General features: G+C 32.5%; 4 protein-coding genes across 4 annotated transcripts; 3 read left to right on the top strand and 1 right to left on the bottom strand.

Annotated features, from left to right (window-relative positions):
- The first annotated feature begins 568 nt into the window (after positions 1-568).
- LOC141691687 (uncharacterized) lies at positions 569-4,372 on the top strand. The gene has a single exon (XM_074496449.1). It carries the CDS (start codon positions 569-571, stop codon positions 4,370-4,372), a length of 3,804 nt encoding a protein of 1,267 aa, XP_074352550.1.
- A 6,964-nt stretch (positions 4,373-11,336) lies between these two features.
- Positions 11,337-12,947, bottom strand: LOC141689392 (pentatricopeptide repeat-containing protein At5g66520-like). Its single transcript, XM_074493665.1, has one exon. It carries the CDS (start codon positions 12,896-12,898, stop codon positions 11,498-11,500), a length of 1,401 nt encoding a protein of 466 aa, XP_074349766.1. The 5' UTR covers positions 12,899-12,947; the 3' UTR covers positions 11,337-11,497.
- A 782-nt stretch (positions 12,948-13,729) lies between these two features.
- Positions 13,730-20,413, top strand: LOC141693338 (peter Pan-like protein). Its single transcript, XM_074498407.1, has 8 exons — positions 13,730-13,844; positions 14,436-14,507; positions 14,613-14,798; positions 15,252-15,482; positions 15,735-15,827; positions 15,905-16,092; positions 19,213-19,406; positions 20,119-20,413. Exons 2-8 carry the CDS (start codon positions 14,490-14,492, stop codon positions 20,235-20,237), a joined length of 1,029 nt encoding a protein of 342 aa, XP_074354508.1. The 5' UTR covers positions 13,730-13,844; positions 14,436-14,489; the 3' UTR covers positions 20,238-20,413.
- Positions 20,414-24,147: 3,734 nt separating this feature from the next.
- Positions 24,148-25,794, top strand: LOC141691686 (increased DNA methylation 1-like). The gene has a single exon (XM_074496448.1). The coding sequence runs from the start codon at positions 24,148-24,150 to the stop codon at positions 25,792-25,794; it is 1,647 nt and encodes a 548-aa protein (XP_074352549.1).
- Positions 25,795-26,809: the final 1,015 nt, after the last annotated feature.

The following is a 26,809-nucleotide window of genomic DNA, read 5'->3' as shown; positions in this document are numbered from 1 at the left end:
GGAGAGAAACAGGAAATCCTACATTACAGGAGGGTTTAAGGAAATCATCTGATAAGGCTATCTTGAAGGAGGGAAAGTCAAATTCTATTTTACTTAATGGGCCTAGAGAGGAGGAGTTAGATGGGCTAGATATTGAAGAAAGGAAACGTAAAAGACTTGGGCCAGTGACATCTGATAATATGGAAACTGAGGGTGGGGTGTTACCTCTTAACGATTCTGTTCTTTCTAAATTGGATTGTGCAGAGTCTTCGAACACTACTTTGGCTAAGCTTGCGATGCAAGCTAGCCGAACATTATGAATTGTTTAAGTTGGAACTGTCGAGGGTTGGGGAACCCTCGTACAGTTCGGGTGCTTGGCGATCTTTTAAAGGATCGTAAACCTGATATCTTGTTCCTTTCTTAGACTATTTCAGTAGCTAGTAAAATAGAAGATATTCGTATTAAGTTTGGTTTTGCTCAGTGCTTTTCAGTAGATAGAGTTGGTCGTAGTGGAGGCTTGGCTATTTTTTGGAAGAACCATGTTCAATGTCAGATCGTTGGCTACTCTATAAATCATATAGATGTTCACATGTTGGAGAATAATGTGGTGACTTGGAGACTCACCTGCTTCTACGGTTTCCCGGAGAGAAGTCGTAGGAAAAATTCGTGGGATTTAATAAGACAACTAGCTGGTATGTCTCAATTGCCTTGGTTGATGGTGGGTGATTTTAATGATTTACTTTATAGTTCGGATAAATGGGGTCTTGTTAATCATCCCCAAAGTCTTATGGATGGATTTAGACAAGCGATTGAGGATAGTATGTTAATTGAGCTTGAGCTTAAAGGTGGGAAATTTACATGGGAAAAGAGCAGAGGGAAGAAAGAGTGGGTTAAAGAGAGGTTGGATAGGTCTTTTGCTACGGCTGCTTGGTGGGATAAATTCCCATTATGCAATCTTACTGTTTATCATACAACCTGTTCAGACCATGATCCCATTCAGGTTGATTTTATTAGTTCTTTTATATCGAAGAAGCAGTTTCGATTCAGGTTCGAAAATACTTGGCTGAAGGATCCTCATTTTCATAGTGAAATATCGGAATTTTGGTCCAAGATTCCTAAGATGCACCTGTTGTCAAAGTTGTTGAATGTTACTGCGTTTATGGCTAAGTGGGGGAAAAAATTCTTCAATAAATTCAGGGAGAAAGTAAGGGTGCGGAAAGAGGTAATTGCAGGGCTGGTAAATAGTACAGATGAGAGAGGAGTGGCCTCTTATTTAGCAGAAAAGGAAAAGTTGAATGAGCTTCTGTTTCACGAGGAGGTATATTGGAAACAACGAGCTAAAATCTTCTGGCTGGAAGAGGGTGATTCTAACACGAAGTTCTTTCATGCTTTAGCTACGGCTAGGAAGAAAACCAATCACATCGCTTGGCTTCTAACAGAGACAGGTGACAGAGTGGAGGATAAAGAGGGTATGTGCAGAGTGGTGAAAGAGTATTACACGAACATTTTTTCAGACTCAATGGAGGTGGATTTGAGTCAAGGTAATAGTGTCACTGTAGTATCGAGCGAGCAGAATGATAGGCTGATTGAGGAAGTATCTTATGAGGAATTTTCTGTAGCGGTTAAACAGATGCATCCGGACAAGGCGGCTGGGCCGGATGGTCTCAACCCTGCCTTCTTTCAACATTTTTGGGATAGAATGGGCAAGGAGGTGTATGATTGTTGTAAGAGTTGGCTTGATCAGTGTTCGTTTCCGGCTGATCTCAATAACACTAATATAGTGTTGATTCCCAAGAAGACAGATGCGAGCAGTATGAAGGATTTTCGACCAATAGCCCTTTGTAATGTTCTTTATAAGATATTGGCAAAGGTTTTAGCCAATAGACTTAAGATTATTTTGCCTGGTTTAATATCGGAAAATCAATCAGCCTTTGTGCCAGGGCGAAGCATTACTGATAATGTGCTTATAGCTTTCGAGATCATTAACCATATGAGAAGGAAAACAGGTGGAAATGAAGGCGAAGTTGCTCTAAAGCTAGATATAAGCAAGGCTTATGATAGGGTGGACTGGAATTTTCTGAAGTATCGGATGAGGAGTATGGGTTTTTGTAGTAAATGGGTAAAGTGGATGATGATGTGTGTCACATCGCTTTCTTATGATGTTTGCTTGAATGGTGATATGGTAGGCCCTATTGTTCCTAAAAGGGGACTTCGACAGGGAGATCCCTTGTCCCCGTACCTATTTCTGCTTTGTGTGGAGGGACTCTCTAATTTACTAGATCAAGCAGCTGCAAGAGGAACGATTAAGGGGTGTCAAATAAGTCCTACAGCTCCTTCTATCACCCACCTCTTGTTTGCGGATGATAGTTTCCTGTTTTTCAAGGCTAGCAATGAGGAGGCAGTGGCAGTTAAGACTCTCTTGAATGCATATGAGAGAAATTCTGGACAGTCTATTAATTTCCAGAAATCAGGTGTCTTTTTTAGCTCGAATGTTCGTAGGGATAAGCAAGGAGAGTTGACTACGATTCTTGGGGTGCATAATGATCTGAGCGAGAGTAATTACCTGGGTCTTCCTTCGCTAATAGGTCGGTCGAAGAAAAGGGTTTTTGGGTTTATAAAGGATAAGGTGGGACAACGTATTCAAAGCTGGAAGAAGAAGCCTCTGTCGAAAGCAGGTAAGTTAGTCCTGATTAAGAACGTTGCACAATCTATTCCGGCTTACTGTATGTCTTGCTTCCTTCTCCCCAAGTCTTTATGTCAGGAGATAGAAAGAATGTTAAATAGTTTTTGGTGGGGTTCGAGTAATGGTAATAACAAGGGTATTAAGTGGTTATCTTGGGATGCTATGAGTTTTGCAAAGTGTAAAGGGGGTCTGGGATTTAGAAATTTTCATGGCTTCAATTTATCACTGTTGGGAAAACATTGCTGGAAGTTCATTAATCAGCCTCAGGCATTAGTCTCTCGAGTGTACAAAGCACGTTACTTTGCTGACCGTCATCTATTGAAGGCGGTTAAAGGTACAGGTGCTAGCTTTATTTGGTCGGGGTTGTTTGAGGCAAAAGAAGTTCTGGCTAAGGGATATAGATGGGTTCTAGGTAATGGTGAAGACATTGTAGCTACGAAGGATCCATGGCTTCGAAAGAAAGAGGATTTTAAGGTGGAGGACAGTCACAGGTATGTGGGTAGGAATGAAACAGTGAATAGCCTCTTCATGCCAGGAACGAAACAATGGGATGTCAACAAGGTTAAGGAATTATTTACGGAGGAGGATGCAGCTGCAATTTTATCTATTCCTGTTCCTCAAAGAAATGTTAGAGATCGGGTGGCTTGGACGCAATCTGTTGATGGGCACTATGATGTGAAAACAGGTTACAGAGTCTGGCAGAATCAGGGATTGAGAGTTAATAGAGCAATTCAGAGTGAGGGATGGGGCAAAATCTGGAGGCTTAATATTCCTCACAAGATAAAAGTATTTTTGTGGAGGTTTGGCCGTAATAATCTTCCAGTCAAGACTAGGCTTAGAGAAAAAGGGGTGAGTTTAGCAACTGTGTGCTCGATGTGTGATAGGGATGAAGAGCATATGGTGCATGTGTTTTTCATGTGCTCGTTTGCTTCTCAATATTGGCTCTATGCAGGGTTAAGTCTGGATATGCAGCAAATTAATTCAGCCTCAGAATGGTTACTGGAAAAGATTAATGGTGGCACATGTTATGAAGTGTGCAAAATTGCAAAAGTCCTCTGGGGGATATGGCATTGGAGGAATAAAAAGGTTTGGGATGACAAAACAGTTTCGCCAGGTGTGGCAATGGACTGGAGTTCTAAGATGATTAACGAATGGACCGATGCTATGAAAAATAAAAAGAAGAGCAGTAGTCAAAGCAGCACCTGTGGTTTAGCTAAAGTGCAACGTTGGAAACCTCCAGAGGTAGGTAATATGAAGGTTAACGTTGATGCATCTTTGTCTTCGGAGAACGCGACATTTTCGGTGGGTATGGTCCTTAGAGATCACACGGGGAAGTTTATAGAAGGTAGAGTCGGGTGTATGCCAGAGGTAGGATCGATTTTTGAGGCAGAAGCGATTGGTATTAGGGAGGCATTGTCATGGATTGCAGGGAAAGGTTTGACACAGGTTTCGTTTGAGTCGGATTCTTTGCTGTCAATTAGAGCTCTTCGTGGTGATGGTGGGAATCAGCTCGAGGTGGGTCATGTTATTCAGCATTGTTTGGAGTTGTTACAATCGAACCCGACATTTTCATTAGATTTTATTTCAAGGCAAGCAAACAAGGTGGCTCATGAGTTAGCTCGTTGTCCTTGTTTACTTTCTTGCTTTTATGTGTTTTCGTCTCCTCCTGAATCACTGTTGGAAACTTTATTGTATGACGTTTCTAGTTAATGAAATTCATTTTCCTTCAAAAAAAAAAAAAAAAAAAAAAAAAAAAACTAAACACACAACATATATATATTTCCTTAGAAATATAAAAGTTGAACCAAAAAATATAAAAGTACTTTTACAATGTCATAATTTACAAATAAATTTAAAAGTACTTTTACAATGTAATAATTTACAAATAAAGATATAACATGTTATTTAATAAATTACAAAAAATAAAAATAGATATTTCTATCTACTCACTTTTATACAAAATAAATAAACAGGACTTACGCTGTCGTTGCTTACTGCAGAAAAGGAGTTTTTATAATCAAATTAATTTCTACTATATCATTGTTCTAAAGATATTAATTTAACACAAGACCAAAATAAATCATATTATCTAAAAATATAAAAATTGAACCAAAAAAGTTTAAAAGTATATTTAGGAGACAAAAGTATAGTTTCTTTGAAAACAAAAAAAAAGTGAAATAAAACTAATTATGTGTCTATATATTACTATAAAAGAAAGTTTCAAATTGTTATCATAATCATTTATCATATCATAATTTAAAAATAAAGATATAAAATATTATTTAATAAATTACTAACAATAAAAATAGATATTTCTAGATACTTGCTTTTGAGTAGTCTTTTTAATGAAATTAATTTCTACTATATAATTGTCCTAAAGAAATTAATTTAACATGAGATCAAAAAAAAATTATATAACCTCACAAAACAAATAATAAATAATAAATGAATAATAACTAAACACACAACATATATGTATTTCCTTAGAAATATAAAAGTTGAATAAAAAAATTTAAAAGTACTTTTATAATGTCATAATTTATAAATAAATTTAAAAGTACTTTTACAATATCATGATTTACAAATAAAGATATAACATTTTATTTAATAAATTATAAAAATTAAAAATAGATATTTCTAGCTACTCACTTTTATCCAAAATAAATAAATTTTTTATAATCAAATTAATATTTACTATATCATTATTCTAAAGATATTAATTTAACAGAAGACCAAAATAAATCATATTATCTAAAAACATAAAAATTAAACCAAAAAATTTTAAAAGTACATTTAGGAGACACAAGTATAGTTTCTTTGAAAAGAAAAAAAAAAGTGAAATAAAACTAATTATGTGTCTATATATTACTATAAAAAAAGTTTCAAATTGTTATCATAATAATTTACAATGTCATAATTTATAAATAAAGATATAAAATATTATTTAATAAATTACTAACAATAAAAATAAATATTTCTAGATACTCACTTTTAATTAGTCTTTTGAATGAAATTTATTTCTCCTATATAATTGTTCTAAAGAAATTAATTTAACATAAGATCAAAATAAATTTATATAACCCCACAAAATAAATAATAAATAATAAATGAATAATAACTAACCACACAACATATACATATTTCCTTAGAAATATAAAAGTTGAACCAAAAAAACTTATAAGTACTTTTACAATGTCATAATTTACAAATAAAGATATTGCATATTATTTAATAAATTACAAAAAAATAAACATAGATATTTCTAGCTACTCACTTTTTTACAAAATAAATAAATATGACTTGATAGAAAAAGAGTTTTTATAATCAAATTAGTAACGACTATATCATTGTTCTAAAAATATTAATTTAACACAAGATCAAAATAAATCATATTGCCTAAAAATATAAAAATTGAACCAAAAACTTTTAGAAGTACATTTAGGAGACAAAAGTATTGTTTCTTTGAAAACAAAAAAAAAATATGAAATAAAACTAATTATGTGTCTATATATTGATATATGTAATTTATCTCACAAGTCAAGTTAAAGTTAATTGAAATTAATATTTTTAAAAATATAAAAAGTAGTCAAAATAGTAAAAGGATAGTAATTAACGATGTAAAGTAAATAGTATGAGTATAATAATAAATAACAATATACAATTTAAAAAATCTAAAATTTTACAAAATAATGTGGTTTGAAATAAATAAAGATTAATGTATTCACAAATATTATTAACATCGTTATTACCCAAGTCTAAAAAGTTGATTTATTATACCTATTACTTTCAAGAAAAAGAAAAAATGATTAAATTAAAAATAAGAGGTAAATTTTTTGTAAACATGTTATAATTAAATCTTTTAAAAATAACATGTCGAAGTTTCCTCTCTGAAATTATTAATATTACAAATATCTATATTCGAAGTTTCCATTTTTTGATTTAGAAAAATAATGAAAAAAATTAATAACCATAAAAAATAAATGAATTTGAAAGAAATCGCCAATATATTAAAATAAAATTATTATAAAACTCTAATAACATATATATATAATAAATATATTATCCATTGTATTTATTATTACAATTAAAATTCAATTAAATTTGATTAACAAATTTGAAAAAAAAATTAAAGCATACCTGCATTTCATGGGTATAAGGCTAGTATTATATATGTATGAATGATGTCTAATGATGTTTACATGACCTATAGACTCTGTAAGTTTGCAGAACTAATATTGTTATTACTAGAACAAAATGTCACGGCAAGTCCAACTCTAATATCTGGGACATAGCATTTAATTATTTTATTGATAAATAATTATTATGTGATTATATTGTAATTTTTGATGAATTATTTGATGATTCGTGTTGTTATGTGGATGTTTATATGTGGTAAAGTATAACTATGTTAATTTTATTATGTCCAGAATAAAATATTGATAAGCAAGGTATTTTTCTTAAAATTTTTGGAGTATTATATGATTTTATATTGATTTATGAATTTATTAATTATTTTATGAATAATTACAAGATTATTTTATAAAGTCGAGAATCGTCTAACCTCAACCGTTTTTACATTTTTACAACCCGAAACTCTTCCGAAATCTCCTTCCAAACCTAATCTGGTAATTCCGGACATTTTTCGTATTTTGACTTTTTCGATCCGAATTACGGTTTGACCCCTGTGCGGTCCGTCACAATATTTTCGATACGCTAACCATTTTCGATAACATTATCTTCGTACAAATCGTTTTATAAAAGTTCGGTTTTGATAATTATCCAAAACAGGATAATGTTTATCTAAAACAGGATAGTGTTTATCCAAAACAGAATAATATTTATCCAAAACGATCGTTTTATAGTTGCTCAGCGGCTAAGAAACGTATTTATCGATCCAACACAATCCAGAACGTACTAATATTCCGTAAATATAAATAGCCATTTTCCTATTTCATTTTACTCGTAAAATCATATTCAGACAGTACAAACCAGAGAAACCCCTAATAAAATATCGCGTTCTTGAAAATCAATCGCTCAAACGAAGGCGTTATCGAACTCCGATTCGGGCGTGCAATATATCAAAACGAAACTCTCGAAAAACTCTTTCTGAATCAACTATCTATTTTTGTGCAGAATCAAGGTATTTTCCCTATTTAATTGTTTTAATTCAAATTATTTAAAGGTTAAATTATGAAATTTTGTTATTGATGTTTTTGATGTGATTTTATTGCATAATTATGTGGATCTTTTCTTCCTGGTCATTTTGTTATATTATATGACTAATTTGAAGTTTAATAACATATTGAAATTGAGGTTTGATTCTTGAAATTCTGAAATTATGGTTTTTAATTATTTGAATATTTTTTATTCGATCTGGGGTTTTCATTTCTGTTAATTTTGGGTTCGGTTGATCAATACCAGCCTATAAATCGTGTTAAAAAGAAGTGATTTATGCGTTTAATTGCTATGTCGGATTCCTGTGTTGCCTCACCGGAAAAGCTCGAACCCGACATGTTTTAATGGCATTTTCGCCGGAAAACTCGACCCCGGGGTTACGAGCAAGAACAGAGCACGATCACGGGTTGCTGGGTAGATCAGGAGTGTATTGATGTAAAGAACATAATCAAACGATTCATGGAATTGCTCGAATTAGACTCGCCGGATTTTGTATTTTCCGACGAGTTCTTTAACAGTTGGGTGACCCAATCGGGTCAATTTTGACCCGGGGTTTGACCCGGTTTTGATCCAGAAAATTTCAGAAATCAATTCATAAAATCTGTTTTTACAAATTAGTCACTGAGGTTTTAGTATTTTTGCAAATACCAAACTTCTCTTTATAAAATTTATAAAAGTAATATTTTGTTTATATTTATTTTCAGAAATTGATTTTTTATTCCAAAATTCATTATTTAATTTTTGGAAATTATTTTAAATTATAAAAATAAATATTAATTAATTAGTTAATTAATTTTAGTTGATAATTAATTATTTAATTAATAAATTAATTTAAATATTAATTGATTAATTAATTTCATTAGTTATTAATTAATTTTAATTGATTATTTAATTAGATTTAATTATTTATTTGAATTTAAAATTTTCTGAAAAATAGTTTCGAGTTTCAAAATATTATTTTAAATTATTTTTAAGGCTCGATAATTATTATAAAATTATTTTAAAGTCAGATTCGGGCGTTCGAACCCTATTATTTAATTATAAAATTATTCAGAGGCCCATTTTAATTCCGAAAAATGTTCAAAAATTCGTATTAAATACCTGGAAAATCATTTTGACCCCGAATCTTCTTTGAAAAAAAATATTTTAATCAAATATCTTGCGTGCTATGCGTTATGTGCTATCTGATTGATGTGTTATACGCCTATGTGGTTATTGTTTGAAGATTTTTGTTGTAACTTTCAATCCGTAAATCGGATTTGGGTAGAAAGAAGGGTAGATAAAAGCTTATGACGTTTATGTGACGATTAGAATGATATGAGATTGAATATTGATAGATACTTGTGATACTTAGCAGAGTAAGCGAGGCATAGAAAAAGAAAGTCAGTGATCCGTAAATAAAATTGAAGCGTAAAAAGAGAAGGCAAGTGATTGACGAACAGAAGTAAGACATAGAAAAAGAAGGAAAGTGATTGAAAAGTAAAACTGTTAGATGTGTACAAGTAAAGTTGGAAATCATCTGTAATAAAGCAAGTCCTTCTGAACCTTTCCTCGAGATATATTGCAAATATTTATGAACTTTCTCATAACATGTTGCTAGTATTCAAAATAAATCTTATTTTAAATTGCAAGCGCTTTAAACTAGTCAACCTTGAACCCTGATCATATCATTGAACTTGAGTTATAAGCTTTATTTCTTGTAAACCACCAACGATTGATTTCCCATATATTAAACCCTACCAATACAATATTACTCCACAAATAAATACACACCATAAACTAAGTATTTCAACAAAATTTCTTGAGCATACGGAAACTTATACACCCTGGAATACCCTATCACATCAAAGATCAATACCCTGTATTATCATTGAACCATTGTTCTTCAGTTACTTGATTCTTCATCAGGCTTGAAGCTGTTCTTCATATTTACACCTTGATACACCCCGATGATACTTGTGAAATGTTTTATGCTCTGAGATAAATGTTTTATCATTGTTAATCATGATTCTGTTTTTATTGAATTGCAATGGTTATCATATTGAATTGTTTTAGAATTGGATGATTTTATAAATGTGGACCAGATTCGTGGTCAGACCAGATTAATGGTTATATTAGGCCAATGTGTGCCTTGGATCCAGTATATAGAACAAAGTTGGGAGCTTTACTCGGGGTTATTGCATGACTTATCAGCAGTCTAACCTTGGTTTTTTAAAAATGAAAAGAATATCCAATTCTATTCATTGCTTATCTAGAAACTTGATTCTTATGAATCATTTCAACTGATCATTGTTGAACCTCAGTTATTGTTATTATGACTTGCTGAGCTAGTTAGCTCACTCTTGCAAATCTGTTATGCTATTTTACAGTTAAAAAGGAAATTGTTGGTAATGAGGATTCCCAGTCGAGTGTGCGAGCTAGGATTCCAGGTTAAGATGGACCGAGTTAGCAGGAGCTTTATAATGTAGATGAGTTATTAAGATTGTAAGAATGATATCATTATCAGTTGTAAGCGGAACTAGTTGGGTTTTGGTACGATGTAATAAAAGTTAAGGTTGTGGCTTGTTTTCATTCTTTAACCTGTTGCGATCCCTGGTTATGGTAAGTAGGGTCTTTGCATATATTTCTTTCATAAGCAGGTAATTATATATTGAGTGTATGTGTGTATTGTGAACCCAAATTTCTGACCCGGTTTTGGAGGACGTCACACCAACCGTGCCGGCGTGTAGCGCTTGTCGCCGTTCAAATGATCTACTAGACCAGCCTTCCCCAAGTGTTGCCCTAACACTTATGCGCCGAATATAAAAGAAATGTAATATTAGACACACACTTACTAACAAAGACCCTCTTTATTAGTAACCCAATATTACAAAGTTGGATCCCCTTGGGACTAGCCCCTTGCTAGTATTACAAAGTTTAGCACTCACCCTAACTAGACAAGCCCTCTTGTCTTCCTCTTGAATGCTCTTACTTTGCTCTCAATTTCTCACAATCACTTATATTCTCCTCTATCTTCTTCTATGTCTCTCCAAATGAGGGGTCTCACCTATTTATAGGCTCCTCCACTACTTGGAGAGAATTATAGAACATATACATCCCACATGCTTCTAGATTATTCCTCTAAGTATCTATAGATGATTATTCTAGAACTTACTTATCTAGAATATACGTAAGTACATTTAGGAAATCTCTAGAAATCTCCCAAGCTTTTGAAGGTTCCGGAAGATTTCACAAAACTCTACCATGTTCCGCCATCTTTTAGATCATTCTTCAATCTCCAAGCGCCTTCTAAAGACTTCTACAATATTCCGCTATATTCTAGAGTCGTCCGGACCCATTTAAAGAGGTAGATATTTGTTGGGGCGTGACAAGAAGCTTAGGTTCTTCGAACAATTGACATCATTTTAACAAGATGATATGATAGGGCAATGGATGTCAATAATCCTTAACTACCTGCTACACTTCTTGATAGATATACTTTATAATAATACCTCTGACGCTTATGAACGTGATCCATTCGATATATTGTTTCAAAACCCGATCTGATACAAAGTTCTTTCACTAAATAAAAGTTTTATCTTATCTAATCCTGTATTGCAAATTTGCAATCTAATATGCCAGAAACATGAGACATCTCTTATGAGCTACAAATGCTACATGTTATGCTAATAAATCTTGTACTAGCTGGGGATTAAGTTCCAGGGAGCTAGAACCCAAGTCCTTCTTAAGCCCCCTTTCTTTCATCAACATTCTCACTTTTTCGACATCACTCCACCTGGACGTCTCTGCATAAATATTAGACAAAACAACGTAATAAGCACTATTATCCGGTTCTAACTCCACAAGTTTCCAAGCAGCAAGCTCACTTAGTTCTACTCTACCATGCGTTCTACATCCAGCTAAGAATGCACCCCACATACTAACAGTTGGCTCTATCGGCAATGCTTCTATGACCTTCAACGCATGTTCCAAAGACCCTGACCGTGCTAAAAGATCAATCAAACAAGCATAATGTTTCACAGTTGGCGAAAATCCATACTTCCCAACTATAACAGAAGAAAATATACATTTGCCCATCTGCTCCAGTCCAGAATGTACACACGCACAAAGCACCGAGATCAATGTTATTACATCAGGTTTTACACCCGATTCTTGCATCCTACAAAACCACCAAACTGCTTGCTGTCCACTTTTCGCAACAGCTAGCCCCTTCAACAATGCATTCCAAGTGAACACATTTTTCTCCACCATACTCTCGAAAACCCTTAAACCCTTCTCAATCTTCCCACATTTCCCATACATATCAACCAAACAAGTCCCCAACTTCACATCCAACTCCCACTCATTCCTCCGTATAAAATCATGTATCCACACCCCCATATCAACAGCCCCAAAACTAGCACAAGCACTCAAAGCATTCACCATCGTAACCCGATTCGGTTCGACACCAGCATACTGCATTTGCTCAAAAACAACCAATGCATCATCAAATCTCTTAGCCTCTCTATACCCACTTATCATCGCAGTCCACGACACAACATCTCTCTCAGACATTTCATCAAACACTTTCTCACACAACCCCATCTCCCAACAAGAACCATACAAATTCAACAAAGAATTCATCACATAAACATCACAAAAATAACCCGATTTCACAATCTGTCCATGCACACATTGCCCTTTTAAAACATCCCTAACATCACTAATTGCCTTTAAAACAAATGGGTAAGTATAATTATTAGGCAAAACAGAGTTCTTGATCATATAACTATACATAAAGATTGAGTCTTTAGGTGATTTATGGTTACAAAATGCTTGTATAAGTGTGTTACAAATGAATACATGGGGTTTTTCTACATGAGTATAAAAATTAAGGGCTGTGTTTAAAAGGCCTAAAGATTGACAAGTGGTGATAAAATGAGGGCCAATATTGGTATTTGATGAAAGATTTTGTGTAATAATTTGAGCTTGGATTTGGTGGAGTTGAGTTGGGGTTTTGCAGTTCTGTAAGAAATTGAGGATTAGTGTGACAGTGTTGTGTAATTTTGAGTATGGATTCATTGATATGGTGATGCTTACAAAGGTTGTACTTGTGTCCGGCAAAACTCATAGAATATGACAAGTTTTTTTTTGTGTGTGTTATGTTGCACTTGCATTTGTCATTTGTGCCTCTAATTTCTAGGTTTTTTTTAATTTTTTAAACACTTTAAAAAACTTTGGAATTACCGGTTATTTAATTTTTATTTTTACTTATCATCATTTTTGAGATTTTGGATTAAAATTTTATTATGTTTCATGAAAAATGTCTGCAATATATTTAATTTGTAGTTTATTTTTTTGGAATTTCCAAGAATGAAAAAAAAGTTGAAAAATGTTAAGTATCCCGAATTTATTCTCAACATATTTTTCAAATAATTTTGTGTAATTTTGTTAGTAGTTAGTGGTTACGGTAATAAGAATGGATAACACGTGCATGTGTACACTTCTACAAAATTATGGCATGATAAATTTTGTGACAAGTCATTTTTGAAAAATATTTCTTGAATTATTTCGGTAAAAGTTATTGCTATTACAAGAAAATAATCTGCATCCTTTTTTTTACGACTTCTTCTTGTGTTAAAATGTCCGTTCTTCCGAAATTTCTCGCAATGCATACCAAAAACTATATTTTTCTCAACTTCATAAATTAAACAATTTTTTTTAAATAGATGTTTTCTTTTTATTACTTAATTTTTCACATAAACTTCAATATTCCATGATATGTATTTTCTACAAATTTGGGCCTTGTAAATCAGATTTTAAATTTGAAACCATTGGCCCGGTCCATTACTCTTAATTATCAAAAATTTGGGCCCTATATTAATATTAAGGGTTCATGTTTTAAGCCCACTTACATAGTTCTTCTTTCTCATGTATCGTTTCAAAACCCTGATAAAAATAAAAACAGGGTTTTATAAAAACACACACAAATACACACAGCTGCTTTCACCTAGCTCACGCAACTCAGGTAACCACTAATTCTTTCTTATATATATACATGTATGAGTGTTTAATTTTGTTAATCTTGGTTTTATTGAAGTTTATTAAACTTTTTTTTAAGTATTTTAACTCATTTTATGTGTTAATTAGTATACATGTATGTGTATGTAAATTGGTTTTTTTTTTGGGTTTTTGAAATAAAGATGGCCCATATTGTTCTTTTTGAGTGTTTGATGGGTTTTAAGCATGTTTTTGATTCATGGTGTTTAGTGTTTGATGAAAGTCCTGTGAGAATTATTTTGAGAATTTTTGTTGAAGAAGTTCTTGAACTGATTGGTTTGTTGTTTCGAAGAAAAAATTGAAACTTTTGAGCATATAAGAGGAATTTGTGTAAGAAATTAGCCGGTTTTGTAATGTGAACTGAATTTTGAAGTGACTTTAATTGTTGGTGAAGTTTGATTTTGTTGTGAATTTTTCTTGAAGAAGTTTTTGAACTGAGTGTTATGTTGTTACGACGAAAAAAGCGAAACTTTAGAGCATGTAAGAAAAATTTGGGTTAGAAATTAGTCGGTTTTGTAATGTAGGTTGAATTTTTAAGTGAGTATGAATGTTGGTGCAGTTTGATTGTTTAAAGCAAGAACTCGTAGCTGGGGAGGTCATTGAGGAGATTTCTATGGCTAGATTTCGAAATGTAAGCAATTGTTTTTTATAGTTATTTTCCTATTCTTGATTTCATTTTAGGGGTCAAACTTATAGGGTGTGATTATCTTATGTTTAATCGTGTGAACTGAAACAGAAAAAGAAGGTTGCTTTTGTGAAGCCTGTTGCGAAACAGCAGCAGCAGCAGAATGTGGATCACATAACAGGTGACAGGATACCAAGGAGCTTTGTGTTTTCGAGAGGGAAGTTGCCTGGCTCACTTAAACAGTTGCAGGCAGACTTGAGAAAACTTATGCTTCCGTATACGGCGCTTAAGCTTAAGGTAAATTGTTTATGTAATCTTAGTTTATAATTAGTAAATGAAAGGAAGGGGACGGGGTGTGGGGGATATACTACCCATGTACCTGTTTGCGTGCATCTCTAGTATCGTCTTACTCGGGTGAAAAACGGAGATTAGAAAATTAAATGTATCTGTGTGATATCTGTAGATTTCACCATGTGATTCCGTTCTTGTAATTTCTGGTTAGGCTATCAAGTTGAAACTAGCAACCTCTATTACTCACTTCTGATTGACTGTATCTCATCTCATATACTTGAACCTTTTAATTGTTTCCATGGGGGGTGATATTCTTGCTAATTGTGCTTATTATCGTAAGGAAAGAAATTACTTTAAGTAACTTTTCTTGTTGACCATCTATTCTTTGTTACTTCTGTATTAATGCATGCGATCAAAACAAGATTACGAGGTTATTATGACTGATTTCACGAATTGCAGGAAAAGAAGCGTAATAATCTCAAAGACTTCTTGAACGTTGCAGGACCAATGGGGGTTACACACTTTCTTATGTTATCAAAAACTGCAACTGCCCCCTACTTGAGGGTTGCTAAGACACCACAAGGCCCAACACTTACATTTAAGATAGATGAGTATTCATTGGCCATTGATGTTGCTCGATCCCAGTTGCGTCCGAGATGTCCAAAAGATCTATTCTCAACTTCACCACTGGTAATGTTTTGGTCAACTTATAAGAAAGATGCATATATATTCACACAAATCTAAAAGGAACATGCTTGTATAAATGTACAAACACACACAACTATTCTTTTGCTTGTCTATCACATTTGTCAATCTAGCTCGTATTCAAAACTTAAGTCTCTTTTTGAGATCCAATATCACTGATCACTAAGAAAGCTAAAACTTGTAGATTCTGCTCATAATGTACTCTGTTTATTTGAACCTTTTGACTAAATGTTGCAGATTGTGCTTTCTGGATTTGGCAAAGAAGAGCGACATCTGAGCCTTGTAACCACTGTGTTTCAGAATATATTTCCAGCCATTGATATTAACACTGTGAGTAAAGAGTTACTTTCGTGATCAGGTTGTTATGAAGTCGAATATTGGTTCTCTCTTATGGTACTCATTTGCAGGTCAAGCTTTCTTCCTGTCAGAGGATAGTGTTACTTAATTATAACAAGGATACAAAGCTTATTGATTTTCGGCATTACTCAATCAGATTACAGCCGGTCGGTGTCTCGCGCAGAATCAGAAAATTTGTGCAGAATCATCAGGTTCCTAATCTTAGGGATCTTCAGGACGTGAGTGATTTTGTGACAAAGTATGATCTCTCTCTCCCCCCCCCCCTCTCTCTCTCTCTCTCTCTCTCTCTTTCTCTCTCTCTCTCTCTCTCCCTCCCTCCCTCTTTCCACAAACACACATAAAACATTTGTGAGGACATAATACTTATACATGTGTAAATGAACTTGCCTTTCTAGATAAGTCAGATTTTAATATCTTTTACAGTATATGGATGGAGGGAGGCTATCAAGATTTTCTTCATATCATTGCCATTACAGAGAATAAAGTTTATTATTGGCATGCCTAATAATAAAAATGATTTTTTTGAAGAATGCATGTAAATGTAATTCTTACATGGTTGTGTATTCTGCCAGTTCAGAATAGAATCTGGAGGATTAGTTAAATGGAAGACATATATTGTGTGGCAGTCTTTTCCTAATATTTGGCAAAAGCTCAAGTAGAATGTCGTATACAGACTATAGTTAAGAAGCTTCGTATAAGAGATGCTGGATGCACTTATAGTGAGTGATGATAGTATTAATTTTTTTATATATTGGGTGCTTTAGTATGTTTTGGCTCTATATAATAAGTACCTATTTAGTGAACCCCTAAACTTGTTTTCATTATCATGATACAAGGTGCTTGAATATGGTTTTGGCTCTCTTTAATAAATTATAATAGCAAAGTTTGATGCCCGGTTCTTTATAAACGTTGCTCTTTCTCCTAGCTCCCAAAGTACTAGGCATAATCCACAGCATCCCATGGGCCCATGGGGAAAACTCTATGGCTACGAGTTCAGAAAACATTAGTGTAGATTTAGAAAGAAAGTGGTTAGTTGGCCTCCAGCCCTTGCACATGTAGAACTTAACTACAAACCTTTGCCCTTCAGAGCAATGCTGTTCACTATTTTGATGATTAGAAAATGCAATAATTTTTACCTTGCTAATTAAAATCCGTAAACACTGCTAATTTGTTGAAGAGACTTGCTCAGTGGGGGTGTTACTAAAATATTTATCAGCATATAACATGATCATTATTGCAAACAATCTCTATTCAAGGTTTTGGCATTTGTGTTCATTCGGGGATTGATGCAGGATGAATTTTAGATTTAAATATATTCTTAAGGGAAATCATTATATAATATACATTAAGGGGATCCACCTCTGGAAGTACAGATATAAATTGGGTCGTATCAGACCCGATACAACCATATGCAAAAGTACCCAAAATTATTTGATAAACTAATTTAATCATTATCAATATTAACAATGGCATTATTATGACCAGAATTGACCGAAAATTGGAGAATATTCAGTCTTTATAAACAAACAGGTATTTAAATAAACATAATGTTTTTAAACAAAATACTGTAATATATAATATATTAAATTTTATATAATAATAATAACCTTGTGAGACGATATGTATTGAAATGATACGTCGATATGTCACACACTTGTATATTCTTGTAATGTAAATGTATGTATTATTATATTATATAAATTTTTGGTCGGGTGTATCTATTTCGAGACAACCAGAAACTGACCTGAATGTTTCTAGCAAGTTTTAACCCAACCAGAAGCTAATCAGAGCTCAAGAACCCCTGACCTAAACTTGTGTTTGTTCATCTCGGGTTTAAATTATGCAGTAGTAGTAGTTATTGGTCTTGGCATACATCTATCATTTAAAATTGAAGGTTCTTTTGTTATGTAAATCATTAGTTCTCATTATGGTGAGAAATTGTGATAATACATGTTCTTCGTCACATGTGTTACTCATCATTAAATCCTTTTTTTATACGGGTGACTTAATATTGTTTATCCTTATCCATCTCATTTGAACTATAAGCTTTTGAGTATCGGAGTAATAGATTGGTAGAGTTGGAGTATTAAGTAATTCTTCTATAGTTGTGCCAGTATTTTATTATTTTTGTTACAGTCCTTTCCTATGCTCGATTTTGTGCTGCTTTCCTTGTTTCTACTATTTTTGATTCTTTAATCTCTACCTGAGAGTACTTTTATCTTTACCAAGTGTGTGTGTTTCTTGTTCTTTTCTCGTTTATTAAAATCCTGTACTCCATTTCGGCTTTTGAACTGTACTCGCTCAATATCTTTGGGTTCGCTACTCCTTGTCAATCTTTATTATGGACTATGGAGCATGATAGTATTTTCTTATGTGTATTTAAACTTTGGACAGAGGGTCTTGCATTATTTTACATGTAAGAACTTAGAAATATGTGATCAGGATTTTGAAAGGTGTTGTACATTTGTAAAGAAATCTGCAAAATTAGAAGTATAAAATATTATGCATCTACTGAAAGTTGTTAGCATGCTAAACAAAAATGCTAAAGCACTCAGTCACTCACTGGCTTTGCAAGTAGGAGAGGTCGTTATTTAGCCAAAAAAGAGAGTAGGAGAGGTCCTTTATATATGTACTTGTAGGTATTTTTAGATTTTCCTTCACTTCATACTCTAAAGTTAGTATTTGTCACTTTTTATTTTAATATTATAACCTAAATTAAAAATTGTAGTTAAACTATTTTTTGTAAGCAACTCCTGACTATTTTCGTAAGCAACTGTAAAGTTGCCTCAGAGTTGCTATACAGATACATGAATACAAAGCGACTTAGATCAAGGTTTGACATGTATAGTAGATAATTTAACTAGAAACGCTAGTTTAGTGACTTTAGTAAATGTGCGTTATATTTAATTTGCTTTTTATTATCAAGCTTCAAGGCATTAATTGAAATGTGTAGTCCTATGATTTTGAGCTAGCTTTATAAACAAGGGAAACTAGCGGATAAGACCAACAATGTTGGAAGTTGCCAAATATAAAATGCACAAGTGCACAACCTTTTTGGTATGCATATTTGGTAGAAGTGCTTCCTTTTTTCAAGAATAGTTGAGCGTAGTGGGGAAAGTGCACTGGTCAGTGGCATGTTATTGTGTTTCCATTCGTTGTTTGGTCCATCATTTTCATCTACCGACTTTTCAAATTATGCAATTTATATCTCTGGGATAGTTGTTTTTGTGAAGTTTAGGCATCGAATTACGTACATTTACATGCATTCTTCAAAAAATTCCATTTTTTTTCTGAATAAAGTGCAGGTACATGGCTAATTCATTCTTTTTTCTGTTGTGTTCCTTTATCTATCTTGAAGAGCGGGCTATGGATCTGAAAGTGAAGCAGATGATGAAGCAGCACACGTAAGTCTACCAAGTGATTTAGGCAGAGTTAACCGGTCTACTAATAAAAGTGCAGTTAAACTTCAGGAGTTGGGGCCTAGAATGTCTCTGCAACTTATTAAAATCGAGGAAGGATTGTGCACCGGTGGTGTGATGTTTAGTGAATATGGTACGTTAATTTCAGCTCTTCAAGAAATAATGACATCGCACTCTGTAGTTTTAAAGCAAAATAAATTAAGTTTTAAGATTCTGTCATTCCTTTCTTTTGGTTCTAGTCCTGTAGAACAAATATTGTGTATCAGACTTTTAATAAGTCACAGATAATGTGAAGCTTGTCCAATATAAAGGTGTGTTAGTTCCATTTTCAACTTCTTGAATTTTGACTAGGCATCAACGGGCATTCTGATTTTACTTCGAGTACCAATTTTTGTGCGAGTTTTCATTATTCTGAGTAGCACGCTAAATCAACTGTGAACCTTAGGCTTTTCTTTTTGCTTAGTGGAAATGCGGCTGCTTAATCTGCTGCTGCAAGACAAGTATTTATTCATATAGTTTGGTAGGAACCTCTTTTAAATATAGTATCAATCGTAATTTATCAAACAATACATAAATATATGCTTATTTACAGTTCAAAATCCTTTATTTGCGTGTAGAAAATACTTAGGTTGATTGTTAGCTTGAAAGTAAGTATAGCTGTACTGAATTATAATGTAAAGTGTTGGCGATCGTAATAACTAACTCTTTAAAATCCTGAAACCTGTTCAGATCCACTAAATATATGTGTTCCTCTCAATGCCACATTTGTTTATTTTTCGTGTTCGTCTTCTAAAGCCTATCATCAGTACCCTTTGTTCTCTAACATCTTTTTTCTTTCCCTTCAGAAAACAGCAAAGGAGGTAAAAGACATGAATCTGTAGAAGAACAGAATGGAAGCGATGAGGATATGGAGGACGAACAGAGTGAAAGCGAGGAAGATGTGCCGAATGGCCCTTTGCCCTGAATTTATGTTAAAAACGAGGAAGCCAGGAAGATGTAGAACGACATGATTTACCGAGTTAATGAGGAAAACTATTTACTTCTTGAAATGTCATTGTCATTTTTTTGGCATGGTACTAGTGAATATTGAGATAAAAAATTTGTCAGTTATGAGTAATGAAGAAAATTATAATTTCGATCTGACGATGGCATATTTTTTTGTAATTTTTAACGTCTTGATGTATCGTTCATTACCTAGTTAAGAAACTGCCGTTGCATATTAAAAAAATTCAGTTTTACGTTGTGCCCACAAGAATTTGAGCTTTGACTTTGCTGGACAAAAACTTCATTAAAATTCTTGTGTAGAATAATTTGGGCTCTATTTATTATGTAATCCTGTTTTTTTTTTTTTTTTTACACTTTCAATTTTGGTATATATTTTTAGATGATTTGATTGTATGATTTTTTAAGAGTTGAGTTCTTAATCAAAACTCAATGAGTACACTAATTTTTTGTTGCCTCAAATATTAAAATAAGAGGGAGTACTATTACTATTCTCTTCTTTCTTTTTTCTTTTTGATGGCCGGACAATGATGGGTAAAAGAAAAGAGTGCAAGTATTTTTGTGAAATATAAGCTGTATTTTTGTGAAATTGGGATGAGCTTAAAAGAAAATGAGGGTAAGTATTTTTTTGAAATATGGATATTTTGTAAATATAGGGGGTTTGTGTTTTTATTTACAGATTTATTAATAAAATTTTAAATTGAAAAAAGGCTTAACCTGAGTAATTTTTCTGATAACATCCTGGTACCCACTTTGTCTCTTTATTAAATCACACATACTATCCTTTTAAAATTAATATCAATTTTAATTAATTTTTGTAACTAGTACAAATGTGATCGTTTGTGAGAAGAAAGAATTTAGCAAAAAAAAGATTGTTTACGAATGATACAATATAAATTATTAAATGTTTTATTTACTGAACCATATAGTTTTTGCATTTTGCATAAATAGCTGATTCCAATTGTTTTAAATTGTATAAATTTAATTTCTTTTCTTAAAAACGTATACTAATATAAGTGCCTAATATAAATTTAAACAGCACTAGCTTACATGCGGGTTCTCATAAATATTTATATATTTTTAGTTATATTATATATAATTTCAACAAATATATAAAGTAGGATATTGAGTAAGAATAAGAAAAAGAAAATTAATTTGTGTTTACACATTCACTATTTTAGAGCTTAAATCATAAATTCTTCTTAACTTACATTCAAATTAATGCACGATTTAACATTTAGAAATTTTATTTATATAATTATATAACAAATTTAATATATTTATATAAATATATATTAAATATAGATTGAAAATAAAAATGATAAAATAATTAAGAAGAAATGTGGTAAGAGGTGTCATGGTCGTTAACAAGAGTTTAGCGGTTAGCGCAATTTAGTTTAGTAATTTCGAGTATATAAGGTGATTTCTATATTATACTATGGGAATGATTTCATATACTTTTTTCTGTTGATTTTGTTATTTTCATTATGATCGTCTATCTTTTTAATCAACTAATTAGAACAGTTAAATTTAAATACTAAAAAACTATACACTATTCAAGCCTTTAAATCATGCCAATAACAAATATCTATATATTATTTATATACTATTAAACCTCCCAGATACGAACCCCGCCAACAACAAATATTTATATATATTTTTTGAATAAAATAACAAATATTTATATTATTTATAAATATACTAATAAGGTAATTATCCAAAAAAAATTTTATTATAATTTTAAATAATATAAAAATAGTAATGAAGACCTGTGCATCGCACGGGTTGTAAAACTAGTATTTAATTAATAAAATAATAAAAATAAGGGAATACCAATTGAACCGAATTATACTTATTTCTTGTAACAAAATAAATAAATACTTATTTCGATTATTATAATTTAGTTAATATAAATTAATTGTTTTATTATTAGTCCCTACATATCTCCATAGCTGGCATTAAAAATAAGTTAAACTCTTGTTTTAATAAAATACAAGACCAATTTAATTGGGGTGGTAATTTTTTTTAGAACTTATTTACTGGATTAGTTTATAAACCTATTTATTTTAAAACCTAATTATTATAAATATCTATTATAATTTAATGAAAAATATATTCGACAATACTTATTCACATATTTACTTTTTAAGCAAATATAATTAGTAAAATAAAATAATAAAAATAATAATATCACAATTATTTAAAAATCAAAATGATAAAATAATTAGGAAGAAACGTCGGAGAAGGAGTTATGGTATTTAACGAGAGTTTAACAGTTAGCGGAAATTAGTTTAGTAATTTAGAGGTGCATAACATTATAAATCAAACCAAAAATATCCAGTATATCCTGCTTTCGCAGTCTGGGAAGGGTAAGATGTACACGATCTTCTCCCTATTCATAAAACAATGAAGAAACTGTTTCCTGAAAGACCCCGGCTTGTGTGTGTATTTGCACAATATATAAAAAGTGTAAAAGTTTTAGCTAAAAAAATAAAAATAAAATTTGAGACAAACCTGAGTCTATGACATTATTTACATAGAACTTATCTAATTCCAAATGCATTTAACATTTCAGGGATACCTGGACATAACTGTTCTCGTCAAGACGGGCTAAAAATGAGGTTCATGAATAATACTGTTTTCGTCAACACGGGCTGAAATTCACGCTCAGCAATGCGTCGCTATTTCCATGATCCCTTAGAAGATGATGACCATCGAAAGAAAACAGTCGTCAAACAAATTCAGTAATCGCGCGTCCAAAATCAAATCATTAGTTTTTTTCGCGCTCACATTCCAAAATCTTATGCAAATTTTTGGTGAAGTCCAATATTTGCAAACGGAAGCTCATATCCACGCCGAATATTTCATCATCAACCTAGTCCTTGTTTCACGTGGTGTGTATTTTGAAGATGTTATCTATCTCTTTTATCGTATAAAATGATTTTGTAGTTGCTCCATTAATGGCTGATACATAGAGATATGAGAATATGGCCAATTCATAAAGATATGAATTGAGATAAGAAATAGAATTAATAATCTATTATGTGCATAACATTATCTATTTAATTAATAAAATAATTAAAAGAAGGGGATATTAATTGAACTAAATTAGGGATAGTTTCTTTCACCAAATTATGAAATTGAGTTTCAGCAATTCCAACCTTATACTACGGGTTAGTTTAGAAAAATACAATTTGATACCTGTTACACAGAACTCTTTCCATACCCAAGTTGTTGGGAGGTGGGTACGAGGGACGAGCATGAATATCAACATTAATTTTACTATTTTAAAATTTATTTAAGCAATTAAATATAAATATTTAATACTAAAACAAATTTATGAATCAAAAATATATTAAAATAATAATTTAATTAATATATATATAAATAAAATTTATTGATTAACATATTTTAAATTAAAAATATTTATTACAACAGTCAACCAATTAATTTTTGATTCCCATATCACTCTAACCTGATTTTCGATTCAATCCGATATCATATTTTGAATCAAACTACCTCTTATACGATTATTAGTTTATAATTTCCTCTATTATTAATCCTACATATCTCCATCGTTGGCATTAAAAATAAGTTAATTTTTTTTTTGTCTCGAAAAATAAATTATGGTAATACAATTCTTTCCTCTATATCCCTGCTGATTTCCAAATTTACCTTGAATTCACGTTGTCAAAACTATAAATTTAAATTAATAATTCCTAATCCTACACAAAAACCAGTATAAATTATACAGAAATTTTAATATCCTAATCGAATTTTAATAACATTAACCATATATAAAATCAGGATTCGATGGTAAATCAATTCACACACCATTATACAGCGATCCTCCGAACCCGGCTACTAATGCCATGGGCAAAAACTCAGAAACTCAACGCATAATACCTAAATTCAACCCTCAAGCTATAGTTGATTATTGTAACAGCGCAAATGGATTAGGAGGCAAAAGAAAAGAACAGGAAGATTTGATATTGAAAGCTAAACAACATCTGTTAGCAGAAGGCTGGTGTTTTTCTTATGCAGCCAGACACCGTGGTAACGAAGAACTTCGTTACTCCCCTGGTATTGGTCAGAAAAAGTATTTTTCACTTCGAACAGCATGCATGGCCTATTTACATAACAAGGCTCAACTCGACAAGTTGACTAATCGTATTTCACGAATAAAGTTTGTGAGAGAAGATGTTAAAGCCTGTTTAGATAAGCAACCTCAACTCGAAGAATTTAGTGAAAATCGTGTTATTGAGAATCATGTTGTGGAGGACGTTGATGTTTGTTTTGGGAGTTTTTCGTCCATGCAGCGTGAGAAAAGAAAGTTCTGGATTGATTTGTTTGGGGATAGTGAATATAATGATGTTGTCACTCAGTCGAAAAATAGTAGTTTTGATGATATGGGAAGTTTTGATGCTAGAAGGGAAGATTTTAAGTTGGATGAAGGGGTTAAAAGAAGAAGGCTTGGTGGTAAGAATATGAATGACTTGATAAAATTAAGGGATGCGAAGAGAAAGATTAATGGCAGGGGTCGAGTAAGAGGCGTGAACAATCAATTGAAAGACGTCAACAATGAAATATTGACTCAAAATTTAGAAGAACATAGTAATGATGATGTTTGCTCAATATGTAGGGAAGGTGGAGACTTGATGTTATGTGATAAATGTCCATCTGCCTTTCATGCAGGTTGTCATGGTTTGTCGGAGATTCCTCCTAGTGAATTTTGGTATTGTCTATCATGTTGTTGCGGAATTTGTGGTGACAATTTATGTAGAGATGATTCATATGTGCATGATAAACAATGTGATCAATGTGAGCGGTGCTACCATGGAAAGTGCATAGGTGGTTATTATGGTGCAGAGCTGGAAAGGGAGGAGTGGTTTTGTAGTAGGAATTGTGAGGCCATATCTTTTGGTCTTAATGACTTGTTGGGGAAACCGATTATTGTGGGAGGAAATAATTTAACTTGGACTCTTTTGAAGAAAAATTACAATGTGAATGATCCTTGGACAAACAAAAGGCTGAAGGGTGCACTTTCCATAATGCATGAATGTTTTAAATCTGTAAAAGAACCTTGGGGTGGGAGGGATGTTGGAGAAGATGTAATTTTTAGCAGAAAATCAGATTTGAAACAACTAGATTTTCGAGGATTTTATACTGTGATCTTGCAAAAAGGTGCTAGAGTCGCTGCATTTGCAACAGTACGAGTATTTGGAGACAGAGTCGCAGAATTGCCCTTCATTGCTACACGATTAAAGTACAGAAGCCAAGGTATGTGCAAGACACTAATGAATGTGCTCGAAGAGAAGCTCTTTAATTTGGGTGTTCAGAAGTTAGTTTTGCCTTCAATGCTTTCTGTTTTAGACATCTGGACTAGCCCCTCATTTGCTTTTAAGCAAATGACAGCAAGCGATAGATCCATGTTGATGGGTCATGCTTTTCTTGAATTTTCGGGTACTGTGGCTTGCCAAAAAGTACTGCAAGAATCTAGACGACAATCCGTAAGATGATTTTAGAACGAGGCTGCAGAACTTCATAGCTGCATTATTATAATATTATCTATCTTGAAGAGCGGGCTAAGGATCTGAAAGTGAAGCAGATGATGAAGCAAAGCAGCACACTTGAGTCTACCAAGTGATTTAGGCAGAGTTGAACGGTCTACTAAGAGAAGTGCTGTTAAGCTTCAGGAGTTGGGCCTAGATTGTCTCTGCAACTTGAGTTTTGCCCTGGTGGTGTGATGTTTAGTGAATATGGTAAGCTAATTTCAGCTCTTCAAGAAATAATGACATCCCACTCTGTAGTTTTAAAGCAAAATAAATAAGTTTTAAGATTCCATCGTTCCTTTCTTTTGGTTCTAGTCTTGTAGAACAAATATTGTGTAACAAACTATATAAAAGTTATAGATAATGTTTAGCTTGTCTAATTTCATGATCACCTCTTAAAATTTTTAATTTTCTGACTCTAGTGCCATTTTTTGTGTATGTTTTCATATTTTTGAGGAGCATGATAAATCAGCTATGAACCTTAGGCTCTTCTCTTTTCTTTATGGGAATGCGGCTACTTAATCTGCTGCTGCAAGCCAAGTAATTTGGTAGGAACAAAATAGATCAGACAATACAAAATATGCTCATTCACAGTCCAAAATCCTTCATTTGTGTGTAGAAAATGCTTAGGTTGATTGTTAGCTTCAAAGTAAACAGTTACTTGAAAGTCTTACAACTTGAAAGAACAGACTTGGTGCAGTGGGATGCTTCCTCTCATCACTTTCCTAGGCTTGAACGGGTTGTTCTCAAGCACTGTGAAAAATTACAAGCAGTCCCTTATGTTCTAGGTGGGGGTGTCTGCATTAAAAATGCTTGAATTGTATTGGCCCATCCTTCCTGCTGCAGACTCTGCCCGGCCTCAACTCAGACGCGATTTCCAATTTATTAAGAGAAAACCGAATGTGATACGAAAATGACGTTGTCAACCAGAGTAACCTGTTATTAGAATTTCATTTATTTATACTTTTTTTTTATTGAAATT

Source organism: Apium graveolens, chromosome 10 (genome assembly GCF_009905375.1).
Source record: "Apium graveolens cultivar Ventura chromosome 10, ASM990537v1, whole genome shotgun sequence".
Taxonomy (NCBI): Eukaryota; Viridiplantae; Streptophyta; class Magnoliopsida; order Apiales; family Apiaceae; genus Apium; species Apium graveolens.
Note: the sequence above shows the minus strand (reverse complement) of the source record. Positions and strands in the feature narration are given on the sequence as shown.